Below are 19,184 nucleotides of genomic sequence, written 5' to 3'. Positions count from 1 at the left end.
CGAGGGGCGGCCGGGGCGGGGGCTGGCGGCGCCGTGAACGCCCACAGCGAGCCCGCCCGCCGCCGCCTTCATTCATCCATCCATCCATCCATCTATCCAGCCATCCCTCCCCGCGCCGCCGCCGCCTCCTCCTGCTGCCGCGGGACGCTGCCCGGCTGAGGTGAGGCGCGGCCGGGCGCACCCGAGGGCAGACCTGCCGCCGCCGCCGCCGGGCCCAGCCGCCGCGGCGCCCCGGGCAGAGGGCAGCGGGCAGCGCGGGGCCGCTGGGGGCAGGTGGGGGCGGCGCGGCCCTGCCCTGCCCGCGGCCCCCGGCGGCGCCCGCCGCGCCGGGCCCCTGCGCCAGGTGCCCGCCGGCCCCGCCGCCATCGCCGCGCCGGGGAGGCCGAGGGGGGCCGCGCCGGGCCCGCCGCTGCCGCGGCCCCGGGGGCGGCTCCGGGCCCGGCGGGGGCGGCTGCGGCGGGGCCCTCCCGCGGCGGGGGCGGCCCGGCCTCCCCTCCCCTCCGCTCGGCGCGGCGCCCCGGGCTGGGGCCCCGCGGGGTGGGCAGGGGGCCGCGGAGCGAAGTTTTGTGCGAGTTTTCAGGGAAACGGCCACATCTTGGCCCAGCCGCCCTGCGCTTGGTGGAGCCAGCCATCTTTTGTGGAAGGCATCTATTGTAGCCTTGCGATTTACACGTACGTATATGCACACACGCATACACATGTGTGCGTGCACCTATGTGCACACGCACACACCTACATACATATGTATATGCACACACAATTTTGTTTTCCAATAGGTAATGTGCGTGTGTGTTTTGTTCTTTTTAAATTTTGTTTTGAGGTAGGGTTGATCCTTCCCTCTTAAAATGAAAAGGAAGCATCTTGCTGAAGATATCTTGTTGACGTAGCATTGCTATCCTGCTTATAGAGTGCTAAATCCAGCCCGAGAAAGTGGGTTACTCTGGGAGCGAGGGCTAGAGCAAATGTTTTACTAGCATTGGTGGGAAACAAAATATAATGAAACCTGCTGTTTTTGTGTACTTGTGAATGTCCTATTTGGAGGAAATGGTTAAAGAGTGAGCTTTAAACATAGGCTGTTCCATGATGTTGTGTTTTTATTATTAATAATGAGAATTTGGGGGAGAACTAGCCTGTGGTATGGAGACACGGTCTAGCTGATGCTTAGTTATGTGTCTGTGTGACAGGGGAGACGATGGAGGGGGATGACTTTTTCTCCTTTCTGCTCAGTAAGTGCAGGTATTCATTTGGTATGTCGGGCAACACTGGTCGTAGTCCGGCATGCAACCCACCAGTTCTCAAGTGGCGTATGTGTTGTGGCAGGGTGATCGGCGTAATGAAATCAGTGCTGCTTCATTGACCGACGTATAAAAGAATGCTAAAGATCAGAGTGATCGTGGTCTTTCTTCTCCTTCAGACTTCCTACAGGCACTGAGCTTATTGCCTCTTTGTCATTCCCTTAACTACACTAGCACTTTCCTTGTTGTTTAATTGAACTCTAATTTAAATGCATAACAACTTCTCAGCTGGCTGGTGGTTACTAGCAGTCTAGCACCTATTTCATAGAGCAAAACGTAATGGCAGAAAGAGGTTTACAAAATAAACGTTTAAGTTCAGGTGTTGTTAAGCTCAATGATCATCTCAATTTCAACATCAACTGCTTTATGAATGAAAAGCCTCTTGGGACTCTTATGCAGCAGACTTGTGTTTCAGTTTCTTCTCCGATTCCCCCTTCCCAATCTGTTCTTACTTAGCATCTGCTCTGTGTGGAGGCAAATGTTTTAAAGTACCTTTCTTTACTGTTCTGGCATATGACTAATTAAATGGGATTCTGCTGTACATTGCCCATGAAATCTCTCCAACAATGCGTGATCAAGACACAGTACCTTCACCAAGTCTTTTTGGAGTGTTTCGTAACCCAGCTCCTTTATAAAGAGGCACTGCTTTGACAAATGACTTGTAAAATGCTCTTAATTTCTCTTGTATGCATATTAATACAGATAATGTCTCTTCACTTTAATTATTAAAATGTTTTTTTAATGTCTATTAGTATTGCAAAGATAACATAACTCAGTGAACTTAAATCTCCTTGCTTATCCAAACGTCCTGTCTGTGTAGGTGTGTTTAAATAGTTGTAATCGCACAGGTGTTAGAGTGCAGAATCTTTATTTGACAGTGCAAGATGGAGGGAGTTCACTTGAGTATTAAGGCTGACACTTAACAATGCTTTTGCTTTTATTTTTAAATGTGAAACATGGAAATCTTTGATAAGAAATCACTGAGAGGAGAAGACGGCATTCTGTGGTATTAGAGAGGAACTCGTCAGAGCAGAACAGCCCTCTACTCACTCACTTTCTTTAGTGTGATAAAGTTTGGTTTATTGATATTTCCAACTTGTCTATGAATATCAAGCAGTAGGAATCATTTAAAGGTGTTACCGGTTACGTTTATAAACTTCAAAATATGAATAGTGTTATTACAGCTGAAGTGAAGTATACTTATGCTTATTTTCACATTGCTATTCCTTAAATATTTTTGTATTCTAGTTACTAGCTTCTTGCTTCCTCCAAGAAGAATGCCTTCCCCCAGCCCCCTGAGGTTGTACAATCAAATTGTATCAGTTATACATTCCAAAAAGCTTTAGTCATCCTTTGATCTGCGAAATGCAAAAAGTTTGGGGCAGCTGTGGTAGAGATGCATGCTTCTTTGGAACTGTTTTCATCAATGAGTGATTCCTGGTGTACTCGCTTTGTAAACTGATAATAGTTTTTCATACAATAGGAATAGGGGAAAAGTCAAATAAAATCTAACCCTCCTCCCAAACTTCTGCTTTCAGCAGTTTTAAAAAGTACTAAATTATGCTGAGTGCAAAGACCTGCTTTAATGTTTGCTAACAACTAAGGTGTTGTTTTGAACATGACTGAAATGGCATATGCAGTGTATCATGATAGCTATTATCTGGTATTCTTGCAGTTTTGTTTGCTATTGCTTTTTTTTTTTTTTTTTTTTTTTTTTTTTTTTTTGAACAGTGTACTGTGACAGCATGTATTTATTTAATCATTATAAATTTAAATTTATTTTAGTTGGTGTTCTCCAGTGAGTCTGAGATTTCAAAGAAGCTTTGAAATATCTTCCCAAATATGTAAAAGAATCCTTCCTAAAAAATGTGACAAGCTTTCAAATCTTCCTTAAAATCTTTGTTAGAATTTAGTGAGAACTATCAGGACTAACATTATTTTTTCTTTGTGTTTTCAAAGTTAACTAGAAAAATCTACTAGTGTTTTAAAGGATATTACCCATCTATCTGTGTTTTAAAAGATCCCTTGAGTTGCAAATCTAGCAGGATGAATTTATCTAAATTGTGTACTGAACTGAATGTTGTATAGCTATTCAAAATAGTGTTTTAGGTTTCCGACTTGTTTTCAGATATTATGGTATGTTCCTCTCTTGGTCCTGTACTTTATTTTTGTAGTAAAATAACACTTCAAGATTTTATTATTACTATAGAATGAGGGACCTGCAAATTCATGGTAGCAGTCTCTTTCTCGTTTTGGTTACAGGTTGTTTATGGGGCAGGATGAGCAGAATTCAGTGTTACTCTCTTCTAGGTTTCATTAAAACATGTAGAGTATGCATGGCTGAATAGGTTTCCTTAATTCTGTGGAATCACTGAAGGGAAGAAGAATAACTAGTAAAGGTGTAATCTCCCTCAGATCAGTAGCCCCAGGGCAGTGCTAGAATATACTTCATTCAGAAGTTCTAAAGTACCAGTGATAATGAGTCTGCTACCGTAGTGGCCTTTCCCAAGCGTGAATATGTCTCTCCGTGAACTTCAAATGTCAAGGAATGCTGCACTAACCATAATAAAGTTTATAATTTTCATACGTCAGTTGTCAAATGTAAAATGTGTTTAGATTAATAAGTGTGTTGCTAGAAAACCAGTCTTTTATCTGGCTCTTTGTAAATCTTTGAAGGTAGCAAAGCAGTTTAGAGGATAAAGACTTTCTAGCTTGAATAGCATTTCTCAAAGCTTTCGTAGAAATTAAACAGCAAAAGTCATCATTTTGAGGAATTGGAGTGATTTATGAATTAATAATAATAAACTAGTTGGAGATGTAACATAAATGTTACTGTGCAGCATTGAGAGCCTGAAGGATTTTAAAACGTTGGGGTATTCTATTTCTTTTGGTACTAGAGCACTGAAAGTTTGTGCTGTCAACCTTTACTCTGAAGCTACTGAAAGGAGAAATTCACTGAGGAAGTAACAGGTAACAACCTGATTCCTGCGACTGAGCCTTAAAGGTGAATACTAATTTGGGCTTAATATCATGAGTTGACAGTGCTGATATTGTTCCAGTAGTTTATACAGGGCAGTATTGTTTTGGGCAGTTGTCTCTGTGATGTTCACAGGTACCTTGCTTATCATTGTTATAAACATGTCCCTACCATGCAAGGAACCTCTGTATTTCTAGGGAAAATCAGTTCTTCTTTGTGCTTCATCTAAGTTCTTAAGCTGTTCTAAAATTCAAGTCCATCCAGAACAGGGTAACGTGGGTGCCAAGAGGTATAGCATGGAAGCCTGAATTGTACAAACGTGTTACTGTGAGAGGCAGGGGAAATGCAGCCTATTCACAGGAGCGTGTAAATTCCTGGAAGGGTGTCAGGATGGTTGGTGGTGCAGACGAGGAGAGGATGATACCAGGGAGGAGGCTGGGTGTGAATTCCTTTCCACTATTAGTGACATTCTTGATGCTGAACTTCTGTCCTGTGCTAACATGTTCACTGACAGTTAGTGAGCGCATGTTAGTGTTGTGATAGATTGGGTATAATCATTGCTGTTTCGTTTCAGGCAGTTGTGGGGCGGGGGGAAACTGCTTTGGAGGTAGGTGAAGAGAGTGCTGGCGATCTCCCAGCTGCTACTGTGAGCCTGCTGGAAGGGAAGGCAAACACAGAGCTGCTCAGGAATGGGAGCTGTCTGGTGAGCAGTTTGCTAAATATTGGTTCTGATAGTGGTAGGTATGGATGGTAAGGAGGAATGATTCAGTTTGGGTAAGACAGCATGCCCTGAGCTGATGCTCATTTGTGTGGCACCCTTGGAAAGCTTAGAAAACAGTGATACGAGTCAGTTGATGTCTGAACAGATTCCTGAGGGCTTTGAGCAATGAAATACTCTTTTGATGTTTGATTCTTCCTTTGTTTGAGGAACTTTTATATAAGCAAGAAATACCAGCCCTTGATACTTATTTTTTCTTCTAGCCAGAATAGCCTACAAGATGCCTGACTGTCTTTGCTAGCTTGTGAGTCAAATTGTTATAAAGTTTGAATTTGTGTTTCTAGAATGCTCATTTTTTTCAAATGATGGAGTTTATTTCTAGTTTTAGGTCATACTTGCCTCTCTTTCCATCCTTCTGGAGATGGGATGATGAAAGCAAAAACATACTCACAGATGGGGGGTTGGGGTTGGGTTAGTCTGTCTGTGTGGCCTTTGTAAAGGTGCGAGTGCCTTAGTGCTGTTTTGCACAGGCTTATGCCCACCATTGTAGTTGCTATAGTGGTATCAGCTGGGATGATAGCTTGAAACACCTCTTCACAAAGTGACTGAGCTCGTGTTGACACTCAGTAATGGTTTCCTCATCGTGTCCCTGGCCCAAGTATGGTGTCTGCAAGCCCTAATGATCTCTTTGAACATATTTCTTAATGTCTGTAGTATTCTTCTCACCTGACTTTCATCCTGTCTTTTCCTTATCTTGGAAAATTGCGTTCTTTCCCTTTTCTTTCTAGTTATCTGTGTCACTAACTCTTCTGGTGTTCTTTGATCCTATGCATTTTGATAAGTCTGCTAATTGTACTGCCAATGAAGTTCATCGTTCTGTTTTATGTTGTCAGGCTTTCAGGTGTGTGCCGCTGAAAGAATTCACCAGTGTAGAACATTTGAGTGAGGTTACGGTATCAGCTAAAATTCAAAATTCTCTCTCAACAGTGTATTTCTAACCATCTGCCATCTTTTGAAGATAATTGTGATAATGGTTAGAGATATCTGCCTAGACCCTTTCTGGAAAAATTGCAACTCATAATTTAAAGTAAGGTTTAAATTCTTATTGTTCCAAATGTGTTATACTTACTGCAGCACTGACTTCCAGATTCTGCTCCCAAGCTATGGTAAATGGGCCATAGGGCCATGTAGTCAGACTCCAGAACTTTTCAGTTCTGTGTGCTTGTGGTCTGCAAGAAAGTTCTGGGGTTGATAGAGATCTGATGCTGCTGTCTTGTTTAACTACATTCCCTGCTTTACTTCTGGTGACTTACTTCTAGCACTGGAAAGATCCAATGTTAATTTCTACCCAGTTTCTGCATTTTCATCTAAATCACACATGAAAATTAGGCATTTGCTTCTTTCTCGGCTATAGGTCTCCTACTGTCATTGATTTAATAGCCTGTAGTTAATTTTTTACTCCAAGACCTGAAGTGTAGCACTTGAATTTCCTGCAGCTCTGGAACATCCACAGACTTTATGTGGCATAGTTGTAGCTCAGTCAACTATTTTAGTAACTCCTTAAGTTTGGAGGGTATGATTGCAAAGCTTAATGAACTGCTGCTCACCCTTAGTAACCATGGTCACCATCACATTTGAATTTGCATTTGGAATATTCTTGAAGCACCCATAAAGAGAGTTGCTGTTGTTTAGCTGATGAGCAGTAACTCATTTAACTGTGATAACAGGCATCTGCAATGGCTGACCTAATCTGCACAGCCTTGAAGTCCACCCAGGTTGTGACGGTAGCAGGGAAAACAGCACAATCAAGAGTTTAAAAACAAGCAGAAATGCATACGTAGGGTTACTGCAGTATCAGTCTCACTAGTGTTGGTATGGTATAGTTTGACAGTCCACCAGCTGCCTAACAATATTAGGTGGTGGGTTTTTTGCAAGTATGGTCAAGAGAAGAGTTTCTTGTTCTTACTCCTCTAAAATAACTAGATATATTTATGGGGTGCTGCTCCCACAATGGAGGGATGATGTGATAGGAAGCGTAAAGGTTTGAAAACTGAACAAGCTGATGAGGAACATGGGCAGCAAGTAGGAGTGGGAGATAGTCTTCTGGTAGAGACTGACAAGTAAAACTGCAGAAAATCAGAGAGGAGGCTTCTCTTACAGATTTGTTAAAGAAGTGCCTGGAGAAGCAGGAGGAGAACGTGGGAACGTGGAGTCATGGAAGGCGAGGAGGGGAGGGCAATGCAGTGTGGCCGGCTGTGCCCCACATGGCCAGACGCTGCCTGGGGAGGGAGGCTGGGCAAGCGTTACAAGTGCTGAGCTATCGGATCTTTAATCTGATCATCTTTAAGAGACGATTTTGTGGGGTATAAAGTGCAGAAGCAAACTTGGAGAGGGCTGAGGATGGAGCTGGAGAATTCTAAAACTGCTGGGGTGTGGGAGAAGGGATAAAGAGCAGTAACTAGAGAGGTGGCTCATTGCGGGGTAGATGGGTATTTTTGGTGGTTCTTTTGGTGGTTTTCTCTAAGACACTAAGCACACTTGCCTTGCTGAAGGAAGGGGAGATAGAGGAAAGTGGGAGATTAAGAAGAGGAGCAAGAGCTGAGCAGAAGGGAGAGCTGAAATATGTCAAGGAGTTGAGGATCTAGGAAGTAAAATCCCACTTAGTCCTATGTTTCTGTCTTCTAGATGTTAATTGTTTTCAAACACAACTGAAACGAATTTCCTTATGTGCATGGGTATATTAACTTTGAATTTGAGAAGCTGAAAGGAAAGAGGTGAAAGACTTCTCCAAGAACAACTCATTTTTCAGAAATATTTGTTAAGTGAAGCTATTTTGAATGGTCTCAAGCACAGAATTTTAATTTGGTAGATCTCTGGCACCCTTCCGTGTAGGAAACAGTTGTGTGTATTGATTTCCCAAAATTCTATGCAGAAAAAAAAGTTTAAGAAACCAATTGAATCTCATTAAGATGTGAGACTATGTAGGAAAATGTAAATAGCTGGTTAGTGTTTTGTCTACCTAAGAACTTGGTCTTTGATTAAGTAGGCTACCTAATCAAATGCCTAATTTTAATCACTTAAGCAAAACATTAGTGGCATTACATAGGTGCTTAATGAGGCATATGTTTAAGAATCTTACCTACCTAAGGTGGGTTTTAGAGTGAAGGTACGTGGACGTTCTGATACTCCTCTGCCACATCAGTTTTGATAACTGGTAAGATTTCAGTTCCATTTTCGTTAAAACCATAAACTCTTGTAGTTGTTAATGGAGATCATGTATTTCCAATTCTGCAAATCTAACCACTGTTTAATTAAAAGCACTCTTTAGGGTTGTTATTTATATACTGTATTAAGAGTATCTAGTTTTGTATTAATTCACCATTTTGGTGGCAGTTTAGTCTTTTAGAGCTACTCACATGTTAACATTTTATTTCATTGCGTATTAGAACCTCCTGAATATATTTAATCCTAGAAATGAACTTTTTATGCTTAGACTGTATTTTTGTTTCAAAAATTCAAATTTTACAAGTTTTTTAAAGTAAAATAAAGCATGTGTGAATATCTTTTTTTTTTCTTTTTTTTCTTTTTTTTTTTAATGTGGAAGACTCCACCCCCCCACACACACTGTTCAGTGTTTCATTCCACAGGAGACTGCTTGAACCCAATCACACACACCTTTCAGAAATAATTGTTGCTAATTTCCTCTGAAGTTGCAATTCATGCTGAGATTGGAGAGTCAGATCCGTTATTTAGATTTCATAATTCTGTGTTATACAAGTGACTTAACATAAATTATGGTGGTTAATTAGTGTTGAGTGAACAGAAAGGATCGATTATTTTTGTTTGTTTATTTGCATTCAAATCAGCAGCTTTGATTAGTATCTCTGATAGAAAACCAGAGCTGCGTAAGCTGCTTCAAGCAGATTACAAATAATGTGGCTGGCGTATTAATCCAGAGCTCTTGTAGATGTTGACAATGATTTCTAGACCACAGTGCTGTTTTCTCTTTGGAATTTTCTCTTTGGGTTTTTACGGTATATGCATAGATGTTATTTGGGCTTTTATGCTCCTGTTTTAATTTACCCAGATTTCAGACTGGGGGAACCCTAAAGATAAAGATGAGAATGGCTTATTTTCCATTAACACAAATATTTGAGTGGGGAGGGTTTGAGTGGTCTGTTCAGTGTTGCAAGTAGTATATTGTTAACAGTTTTTCAAGTCTGTGCAGTTATTAAGAACTCCTAATATATACTCTATTACCTAATGCATAACACTTAATAGATACTATATTGTATTAAAGGAAAAAAAAAGTAAAACCAACTTTCCTTTCCTAAAATGCCTTTATTTTCCATCAGTCTGCATTACAAATTGAACTGAATAGAGCTTAAAGGGACAGGGATACTTACAAAATGTAAAAGCTGTGTTACAATTGTGGTCTAAACTGGTAGTTATGGAACAGGTTTTCCCTACGTATTTCAATCCGCAAGATTCATAATAGATCAGGTAGGTACTCCCTATACATATTTAAATTATTAATAATCTTAACATAAGTTAATATTATTTTTATATTAGAAAAGGATGAACAACTTTTACATACCTAAAATTTGCCTCAGACTGTGTTTGAATAGAAATGAGAAAAGTTCAAATGCACAGTATATTAAAAAGCAAATAAAACAACCCCCCTTATTTAAAGTACTTGATGTTGAATAAAGAAGCAACAAAAGTGATGAAAACATGTTTTGTGTATATGACAGCTGGTTAGTCTAAACAAAGAAACACTTATGTCAATAAGTTAGATGAGCTTGTGCTTCTAGTCAGTAGAATTTCACAATTTTCACAATTTTAGAAGATGTCATCCTTGCAGCTCATTTTAAAGTCAAAACTAGAAGAGGAAATATACTATTTTTTTCCCCCCAACTTTATGTCATTTCTCAGCTTTCACTGAACTAGTGATTGAACTTAGCAAGTTGAGAAACTAGCCTAGCAAAACAAAGATGATGTTCCCCCCGCTCTGTTAGCGAAGATGGTTGCTGGTTCAGCGCATCATCAGGTGGGTTTTGGAGGGAGGGCAGCTCTCCCCACTCCCTGCCTTGCTCCGCGCTGCCGCGTGAGCCGCTAGTGTGTGCGAAGGTTCGGTTTGTCACCTAAAAGTCTGTTCTCACAACGCTGCCCAGCTGTAGCCTGGGAGGGCACGGCAAGATGTCTGTGGAGCAATCTCACCTTTCTAGTGTTTGTGGTGTGTTGGTTCTTTTTTTTTTTTTTTTTGGTAGAGTTTTGTTCAAGGTACGTGATGGTTCCTGAGAAATGCATGGCCATCCAGGAGTGCTGCAATTCATTACTTCAGGAACTGTTTAAATAGCGCAGACTTTAGGCTGGGCATTCCTGTGCTGTACCTCTTGTCTGTGTGGCCAGCACTTCATTGCAGGACTAGACCCGCTGCGCACGTGTGGGCTAAGGCTGGATTAAATAGCCTGGTTTATCAGAAAAAGTCTGCAGGCCATAATTTGAGCACCCTGGTGTATGTTCTCATAACTTCAAATTTTAAATAAAAGAGAAACTATTTAATTTTATTTTTAAACCCAAATTTAAATCTTAAAATTGATCACCCTGCTGTCTAGCTGTTGACTTAGTTTTGCATGTATCTATTATATCACATGTGTTTGTGTCAGTTATTTTAAGTTGGAAGGTTCTTGGTGGATTGTTTATGATTTTAAAAGAAAATCAGCTGTGCAAATAAGTTGTGTGTTTTTCCAGTAGTTGTAAAGTTCTGCTACAATTGTGCGTGAGAGTCTCATGCTCTTGGTAAAGTATTTCTCATTCTGGTCTCTCTGAGGTAATGATTATTCCCGTTTCCTAGGTGCAGAGTTGAAGCAGATAGAGATTAAGTAACATGTCTGTGCTTCTGTGCAAAAGTCTGTGGCAGAGCTAGAAATTTATCCGGATTCCTCTAAATCCTCGGCTAGCAGCCAAACCTCTTAGACTACAGTTCCTCTCAGGTAGAGGTACCCCAAAACAGTTTTAAGCTGCATTTGAGCCCTGTGACATGCTGTAGGAAACCGTACAGCTTTTGGCTTCCTTTAACTTTCTGTTGTTTGCTGGCAGTGTGTAGTGAGGGCCCGCGCGGGTGGTGCCCAGCTCTCGCGCCCGGGAGCCTCGGGAATCCTCTGCTGGCCTCGGAGCCGCATGTGCTGTGCGTCTCTCCCTCGTCCGCTTCTAAGATTAAGTAGTGGTTGCAACTAGCGTTCAGAAATTTGTAATCTGAATTGATTTCCAAGATTGCCCACTTATTCTCCGCTTCAAGAAAAAAAATTCAAGAATAACTTTTCCATCTTAACACTTATGTTAATGAAAATTTTATGATTGGGAATTATCTCAATTGCAAAGAAATGTGTTCACTCATCGTGTTAAATGTGTTTGTTGTTGTTTCTTGAATTGATCTTTACCCTCTGTTGCTGCAGCTGTTTCTAAAAAGGACGTGCCACTTCTCACATAGTAAGTTGTACAATGTTGAGAAGGGGAAAAGTGATGTAATTCCACATTAAAGCAAGTGTTGTTCATGCGAGTTCATTCCATGCAATCTTTAACACTGTTACGTGAAATGATATGTTTATGAAGAGTGTAAGATTGACTTTTCTTTCTGTTGAAACATGAAAAGCCTTATTTGTTTAATTTAAAAAATAAAATTGGAACACCCCCCCCCCCCAATATCCATTTTGCACAAATGGTTGTGATGAGTTGGGTCGCTTAAGGCTACACTGGGTGTGCTCAGTGAGCCTGACTGTTTGCTAGCCAACTGGAGTGGTACCCCATGAGCACAGCGCGGGCCCACAGCACGTGACGAGGATTTGACCTGACAGTTTTACGGTCATGCAACACATGGAGGCTTAGAGCAACAGCAAAGGGTGCGGTGGACTGTATGGCGGAGACCCGTGCTGTTCCTGCTGCTGCGCTGTAAAAAATGCATAATGCTCTCGACAAGAAAAACTGAAAAACTATTTTCTCTCTCCCGCTTTCTCTATCATGAGTACTTGAGAAACTTTTTGGAGGTGAAAGCCCTCAGTACGTTTACTTTGTAAAGACACTGACAAACAAATTGCATTTTTGTGTGTTAGGGAATTTATTAACTTACTACAGTTGGCAGTCACTTGATTTCTTTGGTAGGTTAATTTGTTGTTTAAAGCAAAAATTCTTACATTTTAGACTGTTAGGCTACTTTCTCATGCTCTGCTGAAGATGGGTAGTTCACAGGGCATTCTCTTGTTTTCAGCTGTTCAGTGCTTTTAATGCAATTTGATGGCTTTCTGTGGATAGTCAGTGATTTCTTCAGGGATATGGCAAACTTATGTCTTGGGAAATAACTGATCTCATCAACACTAAGATACAAATTACATCACAAAAGTGTTTGAGAGCTCTTAACTTTAAAAGTTTAATCTGCTGCACAGTACAAAAGGTGGATGTTTTTTAAATGGGGATGCCGAGTAGGTTTTCTTTGGTCGCTCTTGAAGATTGATCTCTATTGGTTCTTTTCCACATAACTACTTTTCCCTAAATGCCATAAGGTGAAAATTCAAACATAGTGAATGTAATTGAGTTAAGAGTGTGGAGTGGATAGTATAAATAAATACAAAATAAATCAAACATGTGGCTAAACAAGTGTTTTTTTCCGCTTATTTTCTAATTTTTTTTATTTTTGTCAAGGTGGAACATGGAGCTTCTCAGGGTCTGTCCCTGCTTTGACACCAGGACTTGGAATTTGTGCATTATTGATACTAATTGAATAGAAAGAAGGTCTTTGCATGATGTTGAGGGTAATTCTATGCATCTGTTAATTAGCATAAAATAGTTTTTGTCCTTGTTTACCTATCAGCAAAGGTATGATTGTTGTTTTTGTTTTCATAGTGGTGTAGTGATCAGAATTCAGATAATCTACCACATTTCTTACTACATGTTTTCTGCTTCAGTCCTGTATTATTTTATTCTAAAAATGTCAGGAATTATAACCTAGAGGCTTTTAGTTATAGCTTGTAGCTTGCATCCCTATTTGTCATGTAATAATGAAAGCTCATCTGAAGTCATTTGTTATTTTCAGAGTTGTCCAAGCATTTCGGTATTTCTTTAATAGGATTTTCTTTTTCTCCTGTTAGGTTAGAGAAAATTAAATTTTAGACTGTTCGTGTGTCTGTATCCCCCTTAAAGCAGAATTTACCCGATATTTTGCAGCTAACCAGCTCCTAAAGCCTCCTGCTGTTACAGAGGCAGTGACATGTAACTCACATTTCACCTTTATTCCTGTTCGGACTGGAGCTCTTGCAGTGTGCATGTTATATCAAGCTAGTACATTTATCAGCAGTTCCAGATTTCTTCAGATATTTTGTGAAGGCTGAATGTTTTTGACCTGGTTTCTTGGTGTTAGTTACAAAGCAGCACTTTGTGTTGTCTAGTCCTGCACAAAGATACAAATTTAGGCTTGGATTCTTCCTGCCTATCTTCAGGCATTTAGCTGCAATGTCTAAGTTCAGAGCTGGAACAGCCCTCACTGATAAACTGGAAGATTAAATTACCAAGCACAGGGGTCTGTCTCTGTTGCCATTGATTAGAAGAGGAGCTGCTCCTGATGTGGCAGCCTCAGTTAAGTGCTTGAGTTTAGTGGGATGGATCCAGGCCTTAAGGTGGATGGAGCTGAGAGGTTGGGAAGAGACCAGAAGGGAGATGTGTAAGAATGGCTCCATCTGCCTCAGGGGCTTGACCACACTAGAATAAATAGTGCATTTAAAATGTGCATACACTGCTAGTGTGGTTCAGAGCTCTCATGTAGATAGGTAAACTGTATTGTTATCCACTAGAGGTAAGGAGACCACCGGTGCTTGAACTGCTTCCCTTGCAGCAGCTCCTCTGGCTGCTGTGGATTATTGCTGCAGGCAAAGGCAGCCATGCCTGGTCTTCAGCTCTTGAACTACCTTCCGTTTCCAGCTGGGGAGGAAATGGAGTTGGTTAGTGTTGGATATCTCTTGCCTGCCTTTGTCCCTTTAGCCATGGCAGCTACTGGAGGGGGAAGGAAACAGGTATAGAATTGAGGGATGTAGCTAGGCATCTGGAAGGGGGTAGGGAGCAATAGTAGGAGGAATGTGAGAGACTAGAAGAGAAGCCCAAATAACAGATAAGGGAAAGGAATGAGCTGGATGTGAAAGGAAATTGCTGTGGGGAATGTGTGCGTATATATCCTAAAAAATAGCATTAATGGAATGCTTTTCTCTTAACAGCTGCAAATGCCAATGAAATCATGTCTGAGTTTGTTTTTTAGTTTTAACATTAAAAAAAATCTGTCTTTTGTGTGGAAGGAATGGCCTTGTCTGTTCAAACAACTTTTTAGTAGTATATTATTGTTGCTAAAAAGCTTTTCAAATGCACTTATTAATTGCCACTGGGTGACTTGAAATCAAAGAGTCTTTTGCATATAATATACCTGTGAATGCAAAGAGCACTAAATGGCAGATGAAAGGGAGAGGACTGGAAAAAAGGGAGAGTCACTTCATACTAGGAATCTTGAATGCCCTAGAAAAAACTTTGTGCTCATCTGAGAGTTAGGTGGTGAGTTCCTGGGAGCAATGGGGGGAGAGATCAAGAGATCCAGTATTCTTCCAGGACGGAAACTCATGCGCTAGCCCATGCTTGTGAGAGTCTGGGCTACAGCCCAAAAGAAGCTGGTGTGTCTGCTTTTGGGTATAGCCCTACAGACCTGCAGCTGAAGAGCAGTCAGTGGATTCCAGGAGCTCTTGCTCATCTTAATTTGACGCTGCTTTGACAAGGACAATTTGAATCAAAGAAAATCTCGGAGGAGTTATTGCCACCATGGTCTTCCATGCTTTAGCTTTGGTTTTCTTTCCTACTTAATAAAGTGTCTCTTAAATCCGATGCGGGCTGTTGTTTTTCACTAGCTTTTGCCCTGTCCTATTCACAACTGAAATGCTTTTGAAAATAGTCAGCTGGCAGGAGAGAGTAGTTCTGAACAACTCATCAGTTTCTTCAGAGAGCGGTTTAAATGCAAACTCTCCAAAATAAATGAGGTTCTTCCTTTTAGTTTTTGAACTGTTTACCTCTGATCTGACTGGTCACCTGTTGCTTAATTGGCAGCCTCAAAAACATCAGCTGTGAGGGGTTTAATGATGCAGCTCAGCCCATGGTTTTGGCCTGCTTTATGAAAGCAGCAGGCACAGCCATCCGTGGACGGCTCTCGCAAGAGATGCACACTGGTGTATAGCTCGCAGCTGGAGTTATTTGTATTGAGGGATGTAGCGAAGGCATATGAAGGATTTTTATGAGCAGTGATGTGGGAGGAGGTGCTAACAGAAGTATTGCAGAGTTGCTGGCTGGCACAAGCAACAGAGTGGTGAAAAGAAATTAATGGTCTGTGCACTTGTGCTAGTAACTCGTAAAACACTGTTAAGTTTGTGTGATATTTAGATTTTGTTGCTTTTTACTTCAGCTCAGAAACGATGAGCATAAAGGAGACCTGTTGAAAAAGGTTGGGTCTGTGGTGAAGATAAACTAATTGAAAGCATGGGGTTTCAAGATTTCTGCCTGGCAGTCCCACACAGAAACACATCTGCATGTGTCCTGTGAGCCTGACACCTCTAGGCAGTGTGTGGCGTGTTGTACCTGTGCTGCAAAGAGGGGTTTGTGTGTTGGAAACCTGCCATGTTTGGGTCTAGAGGGATCTATTGGCTAAAACCTTTCTTTTCTGCTTCTGAACACAGATGGGGTTCATGTATCATTTTACAGGTTGGTTTTCATAGGCACCACCCTAACTAAATGCCTGGAGCATCTCTCTCCCTTCCTGGCTCAGAGGTGGAGGATGTGGTTATATGTATGTCCTTTGTAACTAGCACAAAATAAATAATGTGGAGAAAGACAGAAGATAAAGGAAGAAGAGACAAAAGTGGGTTTGTTTTAAACACAGCAGTGCCCAGCTTGCCCTAGTCCGTAATTGGAAAACCAAGCTGTGTGGCTGGGGCTGAGTGTCATGCTCAGTGTTAGTGCTTCACTTGGACAGCCTCTCAGGAAAGGAGCAGAAGGAGGTGTTTAACAGTCTTCCTATCTCCATTTTAGTAGGAATATGTGATAGTCTATGCATTGTATCCCTCAGGTTACCTGCAGTAATATCATATTGCTTTTTTCTCAAGATGATGGCGTTCCCTGTGGATATGTTGAACGGCTACAGTCATGAGGACTTGGAGAGCTCTGCAGAAGACTACATGTCTGACCTTCGGTGTGGAGATCCAAATCGTCCTGAATTCTTGTCCTTGCCAGACCACAGCAAAGTAAGAACAAGCAAATACTTTCGTCATGGTTTTCCTCATATGCTTTAGATCTAAAATATGCAGGGAAAACCCAGTCCATAACTGTTGAATGACATCATTATTTTAACATCGCTTTTATATTAAAAAATATTCCCTATTATGTTTTAAGCTTTGTTTAGTTTTGTTTGGTGAGGTGAGTTTAGATCTGGATGTCCGTCACTTCATCTGCTCCTTCTGGGCAATGGCTCTGTAGGTACTAAATAACTTTATTTAAAAAAAAAAAAAACAAAAAAAAAAACAAAAAAAAAAAACACCCTTAATCTCAACTGATTGCTTAAACTCTTTCCTAAAGACACCAACTGATGTAGTCATTAAAAATTTATTTTCATAACTTTGAACTCACGCTTTACTGAAACTGACTGGCTGTTTGTATCTCAGTCCTTCAGTGATCTTCATGGTGGAGTTGAACTCTTGATATGCAAGTTTCCCTAGTATCAAAAGTGATCCTTTTCTTTTTATCTGAAATATTCCCTGCTGTTATTGAGAGTTCTAATAGAGACTGGCTATGGCATTATATGTTTTAAACACTTGAGTGATAAGTTGTCCAATGTTGGCTCCATCCAGATGAATGCTTCTGTTATAACTAGTGCCAATAAAAGTAATGATGTGTAACCTTAATGAAAAATAAGTGAGGTGAGAGGATTCTCTATGGGCATAAAAGGTCAGTGCTGCAGATTGCTTTGCAGAAGCAGTGTCTTGACTACTTCCCAGGATTTGTGGTAAGTGCAGGTGCTGTATGCGTAAATGTTTATCTGTATTAACATCATCATTTATGGCGTAGCATATCATAATCTTTTTATAGGCTGTTTTCTGGATAAGTAACTCTATTTACCACACCATTAACACTTCTCTAGGTTTCTTTTTTTTTTTTTTTTGATGCGCTAATTAAACATTGAAAACATGCAAGTTTAAATATCAAAAGGAATTTCCACAAAAGTCCTTAACTCCTGAGTGGTGAATTGCTCTGACCCTTCTTACATTGATCCAGAGGGAAAATCAAGCAGACAAACTTTAAATTTCTAAAATGTGTGCAGTTTTAGGGAATAAAATCCTTTTGAATCCAAAGGTCCCACTTTGGCACATTAGGGCTATTGTTAACAAACTTTGGCAATTTAGCTGTGCCAGTTTGATATTCTTGTACCTGCCTGTTGCCTCATTCTTCTTTTGGGTTTGACAGCTTGTGTAGCTGCGGCAGTTGAAGTGAACATATGCTGGCTCTTCGTGCACCTCACTTCAGTTGTGTGCATTAGCACAAGCTGCTGACAGCAGAGAGCTGTAACAGCATAAATTGCTGCAGCTAAATCTGCCAGAGCTTGAGAGTTGGAGCTCTTTAGATTTTTTTTTCTTCGTAAAGACAGACTGTATTATAAAGAAGTCAGTAAGGGCCAGGGTGTGATACTTGTCTTTTACAACTAACTGTTAAGTGCTTAGTTTTCAAAACTCATCTTGCTTATCCTGCTAAATGTTCTCTGTATATTTTACTAATGGTGTATTAGCAAGAGTCTATTGAAGTATTGTACACTCTTGTTTCAGATTCCTATTAGCTTGTCAACTGTGGGCTTCGTTCCTCTTTATGGTGGAGAGCAGACACACAAAGTTCTTGCTTTGTTTGCACCAGAGGACTCGCTCACAGGTTTCATTTTAAGATTCTAATCTCTGTGTTGCTGTTTCTTTTTCTGTGACAAATACATGTAACCAGGCCCTTGCGCATTCCATGTAGTGTAGCTTGTAACTTTGCCACTTTTCCATTTGTTATTCACTACTGTCATGTTCCCATACTACTCGTTGTTGTAGATTCATATACACAAATAATAGAACTTTCTACACTAATCAGAGTAGAACTAGACACATTAAATTCAGAAGATATCTAGCAACATAAAACAGTGCTTGTCTGATTCAATGCACTTAATAACCAAGTACACACAACATGTGTCTCTTGGTTGCTTGATGTACACCTCACATCTCCAAAATGAGTTTACTGAGCTTTCGTAGAATCCATACACTTGGCCATTAATTTGGATGCTCTTTATTAGCAGTGATCGATCAGCATCAAGTTTAAACTTGTCCTTGCCTGCAAGTCTTACATAACTCTGGCCAAGGTAACATCTTACTGTTGGAGTTACTTTTGTTTTTTGTTTGTTTGTTTTCCCTTCCAGTCCTCCATAACAAGCTCAGTGCCATGGCTTGTTTCCTTCTCTTTCCATATGACCTCATATATATGAGTTCTGAGTATGCCACAAAAAAATGAATCAAACTCTTTCCCGATTGCTAATCCCATGGCTGTCAGCCATTTTAAATTGATCTGACTCAGACTTACACAGTTTCAATGTCAATATCCATAGTCAATCCAAAATTAAAATACACCTGTGTGTGTGTACGTATGTATACCTCTGTCAGGGCCAGTTTTCATTGGAAAGAGGCACTAGAGCACAGCAATAAAGGATAGTGCTTATGTCTGAAAAACACATTCCCTATGTCATACTGCACAAAATCTGCATTTAGTTTCTCTTACTGTTCTCAGGGTTCAAACAGGTCTTGGACCAGAGTGTGTTACATATGGGGGGTCTATGGCACCATATATGTTGTGCTAAGGCAGTAAGAACTGCATTAATATAGTGCTGATTAGAAGATGCTTAACTTGGTTGCTGCAGTGGTATTCCTAACTGTTTAGTGACTTTAATGAATATGTTTCTTTTGGAATAGTGACAATCACTAACTTTTTATTTCCACTTGTTTCTTTCAAGCTGTAGCCCTGTATCTTGCTGACCAGTGGTGGTCAATTGATGACATTGTGAGAACATCTGTACCTTCTAGAGAGGGGCTTCAGCAGGTAAAGA

The 19,184-nt window shown here is 40.7% G+C and overlaps 1 protein-coding gene across 4 annotated transcripts in view; it reads left to right on the top strand.

Moving 5' to 3' along the window:
- LOC135324685 (soluble lamin-associated protein of 75 kDa-like) overlaps nucleotides 1-19,184 on the top strand; it is a 37,258-nt gene continuing 18,074 nt past the window's right edge. For 2 of the 4 annotated variants that reach the window (XM_064501439.1, XM_064501436.1), the window contains exons 1-4: nucleotides 1-160; nucleotides 16,171-16,308; nucleotides 17,881-17,980; nucleotides 19,092-19,177. In XM_064501439.1, coding sequence (XP_064357509.1) covers nucleotides 16,171-16,308; nucleotides 17,881-17,980; nucleotides 19,092-19,177 — 324 coding nt within the window. In that variant the 5' untranslated portion in view covers nucleotides 1-160. Of the gene's footprint in view, nucleotides 161-505; nucleotides 673-4,956; nucleotides 4,976-16,170; nucleotides 16,309-17,880; nucleotides 17,981-19,091; nucleotides 19,178-19,184 lie in introns of those variants that run through there. The other 2 variants (XM_064501437.1, XM_064501438.1) reach the window with 2 other exon arrangements.

Source organism: Dromaius novaehollandiae, chromosome Z, assembly GCF_036370855.1.
Source record: "Dromaius novaehollandiae isolate bDroNov1 chromosome Z, bDroNov1.hap1, whole genome shotgun sequence".
In the NCBI taxonomy this organism is placed as follows: domain Eukaryota; kingdom Metazoa; phylum Chordata; class Aves; order Casuariiformes; family Dromaiidae; genus Dromaius; species Dromaius novaehollandiae.
The sequence above is the reverse complement of the archived record's forward strand: the minus strand, read 5'-3'. Positions and strand labels throughout refer to the sequence as shown.